This window comes from Ipomoea triloba, chromosome 14, assembly GCF_003576645.1.
Source record: "Ipomoea triloba cultivar NCNSP0323 chromosome 14, ASM357664v1".
NCBI classification, from domain to species: Eukaryota; Viridiplantae; Streptophyta; class Magnoliopsida; order Solanales; family Convolvulaceae; genus Ipomoea; species Ipomoea triloba.
The window spans coordinates 1409638-1424267 of NC_044929.1; the positions used below are offsets into that span (position 1 = coordinate 1409638).

Consider the following 14630-nt stretch of genomic DNA (forward strand, 5'->3'; position numbering starts at 1 on the left):
ATATATATATATATATATATATATATATATATATATATATATATATATATATATATATATATATATATACATATATATATACTCCCTCCGTCCCATTTTATGTGTCTGGTTCGGTTAACGAGGCTTGACTGAAGTTATTTTTAATTCAATTTTTCATAATATTAAGTTTAGTATTAATATACAAAATTTATATATTTAGAAACTACACTAAAAGTACTATTAAACACAAAAAATCAAATTTAAAAATAAGTAAAAAATGATAAAGAAAATAAACAAAGAAGAAAGAGTTGGATTGACCAATGAATAGTTAGTATGACAGATAAAATGGGACAGAGGGAGTATATATATATATATATATATATATATATATATATATATATATATATATATATATATATATATATATATATATATATATATATGAATGAAACCACAATAAGAAAATATTTCATATTCAGAATTATATTTGGTAATGAAATATTGGTTTCCCCTTTCACTCCAGCTGTCACCACCTTTGTTCATTCATAATCCCTAAAATAATTATTATATATAATATATAATAATAATTAGGGCTCAAGATGAAAGGATGTCCAATAAAAAAAAATACAGTGGATACAAAAAGTTTGGTTCAAACATTGGAGGAAAGTCCAATCCAACACTTTTCGTACTCCGTATTCCGTATAAAATAAGATATTAAGAAAACACTTTACAGTTTATGAATTTTAATTAATTAAATCTGCATGAATCAAACGCTCCATCATCATATTGGAAAAATTATGTATATCAAATACTAATACATTGACAATGAACAATGTGAAATTGCAAGCTAGCTAAACAGCATTCTATTCTGCAACTACAGTTGTTTAAAGTTTTGATGTGCTCCTACGAAAGAACTGCTGCAGATAATACAAAGAAGCCATAGCTCTAGCTAACTAGCTAACATAGCTAATAAACGAATAGATTTGGTAGACCTGGCTTCTGATAGGTTGGATATCTTTAGCAAAACCACTGACCCTGAAGTTTATCGGCACCCATTTATGCTTCTCCTTCTCCAAAATGTACCCACTGATCATGTCCTCTGCATTACTTACCGCGTTCCAGATTTTGCCCACCACATCTTTTACAGCATCGCTGTTTTCGGCTCCTTGCCTCTTTAACAGTTCTTTCAGGGACGCAGTGATGATTATGAGGTCCACCACCACGTCGTCCACCTCATCCTTTATCTCCATTATTAACTTTGCGTTTTCTTCTACTACTTCATCTAGCCGGTTTACAGGCTCCTCTACTGATACATCTGCAACAGCCATGGGATATTACTTTAAGAGTTTGAAAACGAGTACTCCTATACATATTACAGGTATACACCCTCACATGGAAGGAAGTGAGTTCGAGTCTCAGTGGAGGCGATGTTGACTTTTCTGTGCTTTAGTAAGCTGAGACAGTAGCTATGAACAGATACTACATTGTAACAGGGTCAGTATTACTAAAAGAAAATGAGTTAATCCTCAATTTAGTCATCAATTTTATTGATTTTTCTCGATTTAGTCAATGATTAAATTGAATATTAACTCTGTTAATTATTATTCATTTGTTAAATCAACTATCTACTATTCATTTATTTTCTTAAAATAATTTTTAAATTTAATATTTTGTGTTTAATAATAATTTTGACATAACTTCTAAGGTAAAAATTTGTGTCATGAGACGGGTCGAGTCAATATCACATGTAATAATTTTGAAGAAAAATGTAATATTTTTAAATTTTAATTTAAAAGCATTACATTGTATAAGTAACAAACAATTACCAATATAATTTATAAGGAAAAATGTAATAACAAACACTTACCAATATAATTTATAAGGAAAAATGTAATACTCTTGATGAAATACATCAAAAATGTAAAAACATTACATTTGTTCTCAAAAGTATTACAATTTTCTTTATAAATAAAGAACACTTTATTCTTAATTAGTATTAATTTTTCAGTATAAATATTATATTTTCATATTGACCCAACTCAACATGTCTCACAGATTAAAATTCGTGACAAGTCAAGCATCATAAGAAGGGCGAAGATCTCAAACAAGTATGACACAACTTCTAAATATATAATTTTTATATAATAATGCTAAACTTAATATTATTAAAAATTAAATTAAAAATAACTTCAATCAAGGTTTATTACTCAAATCAAACACATAAAACGAGAGGGATGAAATTTTTTATTATTTTTTTAAGAATTAATATCCTCTGATATGTAGAAGAGCAGGTTAACCTACCAGTAATGGGAGCATTACATATGAGGACCCTAACAGCTTCGGAGTAGTCTTCCTTGATTTTCTTAGCCCTGTCTCTGATGCTTTGGATCTCTCCAGCAAAACGTTGAATACAATTCGTTTCGGATGTACGCTTCTTCCTCTCCGCAGAGTACATACAGATTGTGTGTTCGGCATCGCTTATCACCTTTCGGATCTTGTCCATGATGTCTTTGAGAGCATATTTGGCTCTTTGATTCTTGGATGCCTGATGGAGAATAGCGCTGAAGGATTTGAGGCCTTTCACCAGATCATAGATCTCATACTTTATCCCGATTAGAAACAACCTGTTTTCCTCCACTGATTGCTCTAGTCCGCTTACAAGATCCCTTATGAATAATGCATCTGCGACGGCCATAGCAGCTCAGCTCTCTTGATTGCTAGCTTTTTCTGTTTTTTAACTCCGATCTTGGTTTCCCCAAGAAACTCTGTAAAGCTGAGAATTGTGTAAGAAGAATTTTATTCTATCCTTTGGTTAGTCAAAGGAATAAGCTTCAAAATGAGTGGTCCAAGTGTAATTGATGCACACTGCGGGGTTCCAAGTGAAATCATTCACAAAAATATTAAAGAATGACACGTTGGCTATGAATGACAATTCTACTCGCACTTTATGAGTTCCTCGCATCTCTGTCTTAATGAGTTTTAAAATATTTGACGATTTGAGTAATGGTGTGGGATGGAGATATTTTGTATACAGGCGCCAGTATGGGGTGGGTGCGGGGGAGGTATCCTGCCTCCGCACCCGCACCTGTACCCGCACTTATATATATATATATATATATATATATATATATACTCTCTCCGTTCTGTATTGGATGTCTCATTCAGTCATTTGCTTTTTGCACGTTTTTTAATAAATTAAAGTAGATGTGATGTGCTTTTCAATTATGCCCCAACTATTTCACTTTTGAAAATAAAAGTAATAAAGAAAACAAAAGTCATAAGGGCAAATTGGGAAAAATAGAATGATGGTGGTGTTCAATTTTGGAAAGAGGACAACATTTTGGGACAAACTAAAAAGGAAAGTAAGACAGGTAAATTGGGATAGAGGGAGTATTGATTTTTCCGACGCGCGAATGAGATAATGTCCAATGATTATTTTAATTTTAAATAAGTACATAAAGTATATCAATACAAAATTAAATAAGAAAGAACATTAAATCAAAACAAAATTAAATAAGAAAGAAGTGAACTGAATTTCCAAACGAGTAATTCCTAAAATAAGAGTGCTCTACACTTGAGGGATTCAATTGAAATCATTCCAAAAATAAAAATACTAAAGAATGACTTGCTAGCTAGCTGTCTAGCTCCAATAATTCATCTATAGTACAGTTGACCCCGGAATGAAGTCTTCCCCAAACACATCCAACTTAACTATAATTAACCTATGCTAATGATTCAGAGTCATCTTCTTCCTCCTCCTCACAGAGTCATCAAAACCCAGAGAACCCTTAGAGCTGAGGAGCTGAGCTATGGCGGATGCCGTAGTTGGGCAGCTCGTAAACCGGCTAGTCCAAGTAGTGGACGAAAACGTGGTCCTAATAAAGGAGATTAAAAACCAAGTGGACACCCTAGTGGGAGACCTTAAATCTTTAGAGGCATATCTAAAACAAGCCTCGAAGAAACAGAGCGCAAGTGACAACGACGTGCTAAAAGACGTGGTGGACAAGATCCGGGGCGTGGTGAGTGATGCGGAAGACGCCATCTCTAAGTACACAGTGGAGAGAAAAAAGTACAAAGATAAAGGGTGGGTGAGATGCTTCCAATCGCCGGCTTATTACGCCAGAGTTAAGGCTTCTGCTAAAGAGATCCAAGGCATCATCGAGAAGGTTGAGAGAATCCGGAGAAACCATGGCGAGGATCTCAAGGAACTCATACATGATAACAACCCCAAAGATCAACCTGCAGCTTTGCCCATCATGGTACGTCCCCACTCCCCACTGCTTATAATTATATTTTGATTTTGAGAATTCTTTAGCTTATTGATTGATTCTTTAGCTTCATTGTCTCAATTTGATATGGTAAAGGGTGTAATTTCATTTTTTAAAAGTTTAGTGATCTAATTGACTTTTCAGATAAAGTTTTGGAGCTTATTTAATTTTTTTTCAAGAAAAATATAATTTTATAATGCAATACTTTTGAGAAAAAATATATATAATATTTTTAAATTAATTAAAATATAATATCTAAGGGTTGAACGATTACTCAGGAGAATACTAATCATAAATAAATTAATTGATTGTTACTTATGAGTTATGAGATGAATCGTAATATGTACTTACAAAGAAACATATGAAGTATGATACTTTTGCTTTAAAAAATGCAATATACTTTTAAATAAAAAATGTAATATTAGAGGTTGATTGAGTTACTTATGGAAAAATTGTACTATGTAACACTTATGGGAAGTGTAATAACCAACTGACCCAACATATCCTCATAGACTCTTAGGGCCCGTTTGGTTCACGAAAAATATTTTAGGGGAAGTAGAATTGAAATTCCATAGAAAAGTAATTAATATGATGATGAATTTCGGTGTTTCGTTTGTGGAAAAAATTTACTGGGAATACTAATTCCATTGTTTGGTTGAATTTAGAATTGTAATGAATAACAAGTATAAAGACCTATATGTCCTTACAAATTTAAAAAAAAAAAGTACTAATAATTAGGATAAAGCACAAGGGGTAAAATGGTCCATCCATATCAATCTTTTTCATCCCATCTTCCCTGGAAAACAAAATCCTTTGTCCAACCAAGGATTTGGTTTTCCTCAAATTTGATTTTCCAATGGAAAATGAATTCCATGAACCAAACACAACAAATGAGCATTTTCCATGATTTGGAGGAAAACATTTTCCTTGGAAATGATTTTCATCCCAACCAAACATGCCCTTAGACACCTCTTGATCTCCCAAGCTCCCCACGCCTCAGCCTTGAAAAACAGAAGGTTGTCATCTTCAAAGAACAAATGAGAGACTAGCGGTGCCCCCGGGTAACACAACAACCATGAATGGCTTCTCTCTCCTGCGCGCCCTAAAGTAATAATGAGAGCCCCTCCACACAAATAATGAATAAGGGGGTCTCGTTATCTCAAACCCCGCGAAGGTAAAACGGTGCAAGCCACCTCGCCATTAATCATAATGTTCTCCTGAATTTCCTTTGAAACCCTCACTCAATCTTATCATATGCCTTCACCATATCCAATTTCAGGGTTTCCCAGGTCACCGCCACACAATGCATGCTTCCTACACAAGAAATGACTCACCCCTACTTCCACTAGAATGTTGCTCATAATGAGCATATCCAAGAAGTAGACACTTTATGACTTCGATATCACCTCTTTGAGCAACCATTTTGTTCGATTTATTACCATCTTTGCCATGACCTTATAAACCACATTACACATTGCAATGGGTCTGAGGTTAAGCACCAACTATGGGGACTTCTTCTATGGGACTAAAACCACATTTACATCATTCAGCTTTGGAGGAAAACGACGTTATTCAAGATAATCTAGAACAAACGTAATGACATCCCCCCTACCACCTTCTAAAAAACTCTGGAAAAACCTCGGGGGTTCATCTTTTCCGATCCATGGGCTTTATCTGGACACATTGCAAATGCCACTACCTTCACCTTCTCATAAGCTATGAAAAACCTAAGTAGCTCCTCATTCATGTCCTCAGTGATGTGACAACCCTCACCATGGCAACCCTTAGATTGAAAGATCCCTTCAAATAACCCACCACCAGCGGACCCATCCAACCCCTCTCCCTCTACCCACTCCCCATTCCTAAGCATGTGATTCGTTATCCTGAATCGTTAAGGATAAATCAATGTGATTCAAACTATAACTCAGCAGACTGGCCATGTTGTTAACCCCGAATATCGTTATCTAAGCACATTAGTTTTAACATATTTATACTTATAGGTAAACATATGGTTATTTTTAACCTTATTTTTACATGTAACACAAATAATAGTAATAATAATAATGACTTCATTTTTATAATTGTTAAAGGCTCCTGTGGTGGAAGAAGTTGATGTTGTAGGCTTTGATGGTGAGGCAACCACTATAAAGAATCTTCTTAAAGGTGGGTCAAATGATCTAACTGTCATCTCAATTGAAGGAATGGCGGGACTCGGTAAAACTACATTAACCAAAATGGTGTTTGAAGATCGTGATATTCAATTTGAGTTTTTCACTCGCCTTTGGGTTTATGTTTCGAAAACTTTTAATAGAAGGCAAATATTTCTGGACATTCTGAGCTCCTTCACCAAAACTACCAAAGACTTTCAAAATATGTCTGATCAGAGTTTAGTTGATAAAATAAAAGAATATTTGAAGGGCGGAAAGTATTTCATTGTAGTTGACGATGTGTGGAGGGAGAATGATTGGGACTGCTTGAAAATTGCTTTTCCAGATAGTAAGAATGGTAGTAGAGTCTTGTTAACCACTCGACACCACACTGTGGCTTCACATGCTGATTCTACTCGCGACCCCCACCAGCTAAAATTCTTGGAAAACGAAGAAAGCTGGGAGTTACTAAAGAAGAAGGTTTTCCGAAAAGAAAGATGTCCTAAACCATTAGAAGATACCGGGAAACGCATAGCCCTAAAATGCAACGGGTTACCACTTGCAGTAGTGGTGATTGCTGGTGTCCTAGATAAAAACAGCACAGCAGCAGAGTGGAAACAATTAGCAGAAGACCCCTTCCCTGTTATTAACAAAGAGAACCAGAGCTACAATACTCTAGTAAAATTGAGTTATGATCATTTGCATTATACCTTGAAAGATTGTTTCCTATACCTTGGAGTTTTTCCTACTGGGCATGAAATTGCAGCATGGAAATTGATTCGCCTATGGATAGCAGAAGGATTCATTCTGCCAGCGGAAGGTGGAAACCGCTTAGAATTGGAGGGCACAGCTGAGAAATATTTGAAAGAACTCGTCGACAGGAATCTCCTAATGGTGTTGAAAAGACGAGCAGATGGTCAGATCAAAACATGTCGGATTCATGACACATTACACGAGTTCTGCAAAACAGAAGCTGCAGCCAAGAATCTCTTCCATGAAATGGATGGAGTTAGACTCGAGTCGTTAAAGAAAACCCCTCGTCGCATTTGTGTTCACTCGACTGTTCTAGACTTCCTTAAATCAGAAAGAAAGCCATCTGGTGAGCATGTCCACTCTTTCTTGTCATTTTGCTCTAATGAAATAGACACTCCAATTGAGCACTTGGCAACCATTCCGAAATCCTTTCCTATTCTTAGGGTTATGGATGTTGAATCCCTTAAGTTCAAACTATTGCCTAAACAGCTTTATGAACTCTCTTATCTGAAGTACCTTGCAGTCTCAACTGACCTAAAACTCCTCCCCAAGGTGTTTAGTAGGCTTTGGAACATCCAAACACTCGTGTTCAACACCACAGAGAACAGCCTTGAAGTTAAGGCAGACATATGGAGCATGTCGAAACTAAGGCACGTGCACAGCAACACTTCGATGTTGCTGCCCCCGCCTCCAAAGAACAACTCGGGAAGTATAGAAATACAGACACTTTCTACCATATCCCCTTCGAGTTGCACCGAGGAGATTCTGGAGAAGACTCCAAATCTTCAGAAGCTGGGAATTCGCGGGAATTTGGCTGAGCTTATGGAGAGCAAGGGGGGAGTTAGTTTGTTTGACAATCTTCAGAGGCTAGATTATCTGGAAAATTTGAAGCTCATAAACAATGTCCACCAGACCAGCAAATTGCGACGATTTCCTCATGCTGACAAGTTCCCACGCACGCTAAGAACGATGACTTTATCAAACACATCTTTCGAGTGGAAGGACTTGAATATTTTGGGCTCTTTAGACGAGCTTGAAGTCCTCAAGCTGGAGGAGAATGCATTCAGAGGAGAGTTCTGTGATTTAAGCAACATTGTTTTCAAACAACTGCAATATTTGCGAATTGGGAGGACTAATTTATTGTCATGGAAGGTTTCCAAGGATAGTTTTCCAGCACTTAAACATCTCATTCTCAGACATTGCACTGCCCTTGAAGCTGTTCCGTGTGACTTTGCTCAAGTGGAGAGCCTTAAGGTGATGGAATTATTCTGTACCAACAAAAAGGCAGCCACTTCTGCTAAAGAAATACAAAAGTTGAATGGATTTCAGCTCTTAACCTATCCTCCAGATCATTAAGTTTACTTGAGCTCAGGTCAGTCAAATTCCTTAAGTATTTCTCTACTTAATTGACTATATATGCATTTAATGGCTAACTTAGCTTTCTTATAATGATTTCTTCAGAGACGACGATCGATGGGGTGTCTGACCATTCAGTGGTGTGAATTTCTTGCTGCTATTGTCATTCTTTTGCATCTTCTCAAGACTATGTATTATATTGTTGTTTGTTGTTATTATCCTTTTTGTTTCCACTGCCATTTTGCTATTTCGGACCTCGAAAACGTCTAAATTAGACTTAATTTGTGGTCTCTATTAAAATTGTAGTCTTTTGAGTTGTCATTTTAACACCACTTAATTAAATCACCTCATTTAGAGATTCTTAGTTCAAGATATGATCAAAACACCAAATTATCACTGAATTGCACTTGAAAATGCATTGTTTTCTTATATTACACAAATACAACCACAATTAGTCATTATTCTTAACTTTAATCAATCTAAGCATATAATAAGTTCAAAAGACTCCAATTATAACACAAAAATCCTTCCAAATATTCCACAAAACATAACATCATTGTCACTTATCATTATTATTACTACAAATGAAGCTTTTACGTAGGACCCATTAGAATTGATGAAAAACTTAAGAAGGTTCGTAGATGCGCGTTAAGCGCGTAAATGGGCATCAATTCTTTTTATTACTTTTTTCTTAGTCAATTTTTTTTCTTTTTTCTCTCCATTTTTCCTCTTCCCCTCCTTCTCCCCATTTATCATTTTCCTATTCATAAACGCTGTGGTTGATACTTATGCACACTTCCCAAGATATTAAACAAAGACTTTCCTAGCTAGCTGGCTCCAATACTTGACGTTGACTAAAAAAGCAAATCAACGAAGTCTTCCTCAAAAACATCCTTTTTCTTTTTTGAGAAATATCCTCAAAAACATCCTCATCACTATCACCACAATCACCGACGACCTTAAACGACCCTCGGAGCTATGGCGGCCGCCGCGGGAGACGCGGTGGTGGGGCAGCTAGTGAACCGGCTAGTCCAAGTAGTGGCGGAGAACGTGGCGTTCATAAAGGAGATAAAAGAGCAGATCAGCGCACTGGTGGACGACCTGACCTCCTTCGAGGCGTATCTGAGGCAGGCGTCGAGGAATCCGAGGGCGAACGACAACGTGGTCCTGAAAGACGTGGTGGACAAGATCCGGAACGTGGTGACCGACGCCGAGGACGCCATCTGTAAGTACACGGTGGAGAGGAAGCACTACAAGGACAAAGGGTGGCTCAGATTCATAGGATCCGCGGCGTATTACGCCAAGGTTAACGCCGCGGCTAGAGATATCCAGGGCATCTTGAACCGGGTTAAGAAGATAAGGGAATTCCATGGCCCTGCTCTCCAGGCCCTCATTGATGACCACGCCAAAGAACAACCTGCTATACATCTCATGGTACTTACTTTCCCGAGCATTCTATTCCTAATTAGTATTACATTTTTTTCCTATAAGTATTATGTTTTCATATTAGCTTACCTATACAAATTCGATGAAACAGTCTCACACAAGTATGATCCTAAGCTAATTAGATTAGTGGTTTGTGGATAGATAATTGTTTGGTAAAATTAGTTGTTGATAGTTAGTTAATTAATTATATATATAATGGTTCTCAAAAAAAAATTATATATATAATGACTTTTTAAAGATATGAGTATCTTTTATAATTATGTTTTATTATTTATATAAGAGAAAATTATAATTTATGTCCCTCAATAATTATCAATTATCAATATCACTTTTGGACTATTAGTGGTATAAATATTGCACTCCAATTTTTAAAACGGTATATATATTGTCCCTCCCGTACTGACGAGATAGGCAACATTTACACTACGGGAGAGATAATATATGTATCGTTTTGAAAATTAAGGGATAACATTTACACCATTAATAATTCAAGAGTGACATTAATAATTTTTATGGCATATTGTGGAGACGCATAAATTACAATTTTCTCTTTATATAATAATTACATCTAATAAATGCTTATAAATAAATAAGTATTCTTTATAAAAGTAAAAATAACATTAAAGAATGGTAAAGGGCATTTACGAAAATATCTTATTTATCATTTTACCCACTATTTTTATCAAAAAATAAATAAAAGGAAATTAAAATGTTGGTTTAAATGAAAAAATAAAATAAAAATGAGAAAGATATATTACGGTTTGAGAAGAGAAGTAAGGCCATTAAAGGAGTTTGATAATGATTTTCTCAAAAACCAAAGTAAAATATAAATGTTGCTTTAAATAGCTTTTCTAAAATTGGTTTTGTTTTTGTATCAAAAAGCGTATCCTAAAAGTTGTTTATTAAATCCTTAATTTAAATAAATCAAACAATTAAAAGCTAAACTAAAAAGCCTCTTTACCAAAGAAAGCCTATATATGCAATATAATTGATGCTGAGGTAGATACTTGTAGTGGGTAGCTACCCATGGCGAGTTGAGAATGGATGCTTAAAAGCTAAGCTAAAAGCATGTTTACACTTTGTTTCTCTTTCCCAAAACAAATTGACAATTGAGGAATATAGACCAAAGTAATTTGAATATTTTGAGGTTAATACACATTTAGGAGTAGACTTGTACTTATCATTGTTTCATTTTTATTTTTTTTTTGTGCCGTTGTTAAAGGCTCCCGTAGTAGAAGAAGTTGATGTGGTGGGTTTTGACAATGAAGCAAAAACTATAAAAGATCGTCTCAAAGGAGGATCAAATGATCTAACAATCATCTCAATTGAGGGAATGGCAGGACTAGGCAAAACCACATTAACCAAAATGGTGTTCAAGGACCGTGATCTCCAATATGAGTTTTTCACGCGTCTCTGGGTTTATGTCTCAAGAACTATGAATAGAAAGCAAATATTCCTTGACATTTTGAGTAACTTCACCAAAAACACCAAAGAGTTTCAGGGCATGAACGAGGATAAGTTAGCTGATAAAATAAAAGAATACTTGGAGGGCGGAAAGTATTTCATTGTACTGGACGATGTATGGACCGAGCATGATTGGAATTGTTTGAGAATTGCTTTTCCTAACAATAATAAAGGTAGTAGGGTCTTGGTAACCACTCGACACCACAATGTGGCTTCCCGTGTTGATTCTACTGGTAACCCGCACAAGCTAAAATTTTTGAGCATTGATGAAAGTTGGGAGTTGCTAGAGAAAAAGGTTTTTCGTAAAGAAAGATGCCCTAAGGAATTAGTAGGAGATGGAAGGCACATAGCAATAAAGTGCCACGGATTACCGCTTGCAATAGTGGTGATTGCTGGTGTCCTAAACAAGGATAGCACAACTACAGAGTGGAAAAGGATAGCTCAAGATCCCTATCCCATAATCAACAAAGAAGACATGAGCTACAACAAACTAGTAAAGATAAGCTATGACAATTTGCCTTATAACTTGAAAGATTGTTTCCTATACCTCGCAGTTTTTCCTATAGGGCATGAAATCGCAACATGGAAGCTTATTCGTTTGTGGATAGCTGAAGGGTTCATCCCGATGGATGGTGGGTATAGCTCAGAATTGGTGGTCACGGCTGAAAAATACTTGAAAGATCTTGTCGACAGAAACCTTTTGATGGTGCTAAAAAGAAGAGCGGATGGTCAGACCAAAACGTGTCGTATCCATGATACATTACACGAGTTCTGCAAAAACGAAGGTGCTAGTAAGAATCTGTTTTATGAAATGGAAGTAGCTAAATCTGAGTTAAAAATAATGCCTCGTCGCATTTGTGTCCATTCCACTGTTCTAGACTTCCTTAAACTCGAAAATAAGCCATCTAGTGAACATGTCCACTCTTTCTTATCCTTTTGCTCCAATGAAATCGAGATTCCAAATGAGCACTTAGCAGTCATCCCGAAATCCTTTCGCCTCCTTAGGGTGATGGACATCGAATCCCTTAAGTTCAAATTATTTCCCCGACAACTCTATGAACTCTCCCATCTGAGGTACCTTGCAGTATCAACCGAACTGAAAGTCCTCCCTGTTGTGTTCAATAAACTTTGGAACCTGCAAACACTCGTGTTCAAAACCTCAGAAAACACCCTTGAAGTTAAGGCAGATATGTGGAGTATGTCCAAACTAAGGCATGTGCACAGCAACACTTCCATGGTTTTGCCCCCTCCCCCGAAAAACGCTAAGAACAGCTCGGGAAGTACAGACATACAGACGCTCTCCACCATCTCGCCTTCGAGCTGCACAGCAGAAATTCTGGAGAAGACTCCAAATCTTCAGAAGCTAGGAATTCGCGGGAATCTAGCAGAGCTTATGGAGAGCAAGGGCGGAGTTATATTATTTGACAATCTCCAGATACTAGACTGCTTAGAAAATCTGAAGCTGATAAACAACGCCCTCCAGAACAGCAAACTACGAAGGTGCCCTCACTCTGAGAAATTCCCTCGCAGGCTAAGAAAGATGACTTTATCAAACACAACGTTCGAGTGGAAAGACTTGAATATCTTGAGCTTATTGGAGGAGCTCGAAGTGCTCAAGCTGGAGGAGAATGCGTTTAGGGGAGAGTTTTGCGATGCGAGCAACATTGTCTTCAAACAGCTGAGATATTTGAGGATTGGAAGGACCAATTTAGTGTCATGGAAAGTTTCTAAGGATAGCTTTCAAGCACTGAAATATCTCATTCTCAGGCACTGCAATGTCCTTGAATCTGTTCCTTCTGTGTTTGGTGAGGTCGAGAGCCTTAAGGTTATGGAATTGTTCTGTACCAATGGAAGGGCAGCTAATTCTGCTCGGGAAATACAGGATCTGAAGAATAAAAGAAAATGTGGATTTCAGCTCTCAATCTATCCTCCTGATCATTAAGTTCACTACAGGTTAGCCAAATTCTTTAAAATCTCTTGTTCTTGATGGCACTAGCATTTCTATAGGAAAATGACACTTTTTCCCTGAATTATGCTTGTTTTGCCCTAATTTGTAAGGGTAAAAATGTCCATTTAACAAAAATGGGAAAAAATCGCCACTTTTAAAATAATTGGAAAGGCTAATGTGCATACATGATTAATTCAGGAGAGAAAAATGATATAAACATATAATTTAGGGGAGAACAGTGTTATTTTCCCTTTCTTTATTTTCTCAACTTGACTATCCATTTCATTGTGATTTCTCCAGAGACGTGGGTTTTTTTTATCATTCATTGGCGTGAATTTCTTGCTGGAATGAAGGGCTATTGCAATTCTAATGTCTCCCTGTTTCGCCATTAATTCCAGAGAGTGTTTGTGACATTTTCTTTCTTTTCCAGCTTTCTCAAGACTACGTAATGTTGTTTGTTGTCACTATCCTTTGATTTCAGCTTGCATTTTGTTGCTATTCTTTATTTAAACTTTTTTTTACTCATTCATCTAAATATAAATCATTTTATGCTTCACAATTATGAGACTGCCGCACATGGTGTTCCTAAAAGTCCACACTTATTAAATCTTAACAAAAATAAAATATTACAAGTTGCATTGTTTGAATTTGTCTCTCTGCAATAGAAATTTTTTAAGTTAATTTAATATAACTCTAGACTTGTTCTACTAAATTGGAACTATCACTATTGCATTCATGGAATCAAAACGCAATGATGATTTACACTAAGAAACTTCTTAATTTATAACAATATTCATTTTTAATTATTGGGTAATTGATTTATAAGAATTTTCCTATTAGAATTTGTTTCAAGTAATTTCTTTTATAAAAAGTATTGATGGAGTTATTGATCTAAGGGTATCAAAGATTAATTAACACTCGAATTGTTAGAGTAACGATTTAAATGATAATGATTGCATGTATTTGGTGGTAAAACTTACTAGGTATATAGTGAACATTTGACTTCTAGTTGTAGTAAATAGAAATGAAATGCTCAATTGTGTATAGGAAGTTCAATATGACTTCACACTACTCCATTTTCAAATATTAAGATCACAATACCCGTTATGTTAGACACCGAAAGGGATATTGGGTGTGGATTATGACTTATTGGGCTCGCGTTATTGGGCCGGGGTGAGAGGGGTACGGGTATAGTAGGAACCGGAGGGAGGGTCGTCGGCCTGGTAGTCCGCCACCGGCGAGGTCGCCGACGGGCACATCGCCTCACCG

General features: G+C 36.2%; 3 protein-coding genes across 3 annotated transcripts; 2 read left to right on the forward strand and 1 right to left on the reverse strand.

Annotated features, from left to right (window-relative positions):
* Nucleotides 1-737: 737 nt before the first annotated feature.
* On the reverse strand, nt 738-2810 carry LOC116004944. The gene is made up of 2 exons (XM_031245147.1): nt 2281-2810; nt 738-1294 (listed from the first exon to the last, which is right to left on the reverse strand). Exons 1-2 carry the CDS (start codon nt 2672-2674, stop codon nt 933-935), a joined length of 756 nt encoding a protein of 251 aa, XP_031101007.1. The 5' UTR covers nt 2675-2810; the 3' UTR covers nt 738-932.
* An 832-nt stretch (nt 2811-3642) lies between these two features.
* LOC116004563 (putative late blight resistance protein homolog R1B-14) lies at nt 3643-8859 on the forward strand. Its single transcript, XM_031244667.1, has 3 exons — nt 3643-4238; nt 6338-8519; nt 8609-8859. Exons 1-2 carry the CDS (start codon nt 3789-3791, stop codon nt 8501-8503), a joined length of 2616 nt encoding a protein of 871 aa, XP_031100527.1. The 5' UTR covers nt 3643-3788; the 3' UTR covers nt 8504-8519; nt 8609-8859.
* Nucleotides 8860-9250: 391 nt separating this feature from the next.
* On the forward strand, nt 9251-13920 carry LOC116004567 (putative late blight resistance protein homolog R1B-14). Its single transcript, XM_031244673.1, has 3 exons — nt 9251-9937; nt 11172-13366; nt 13662-13920. Exons 1-2 carry the CDS (start codon nt 9482-9484, stop codon nt 13353-13355), a joined length of 2640 nt encoding a protein of 879 aa, XP_031100533.1. The 5' UTR covers nt 9251-9481; the 3' UTR covers nt 13356-13366; nt 13662-13920.
* The last annotated feature ends 710 nt before the right edge of the window (nt 13921-14630 follow it).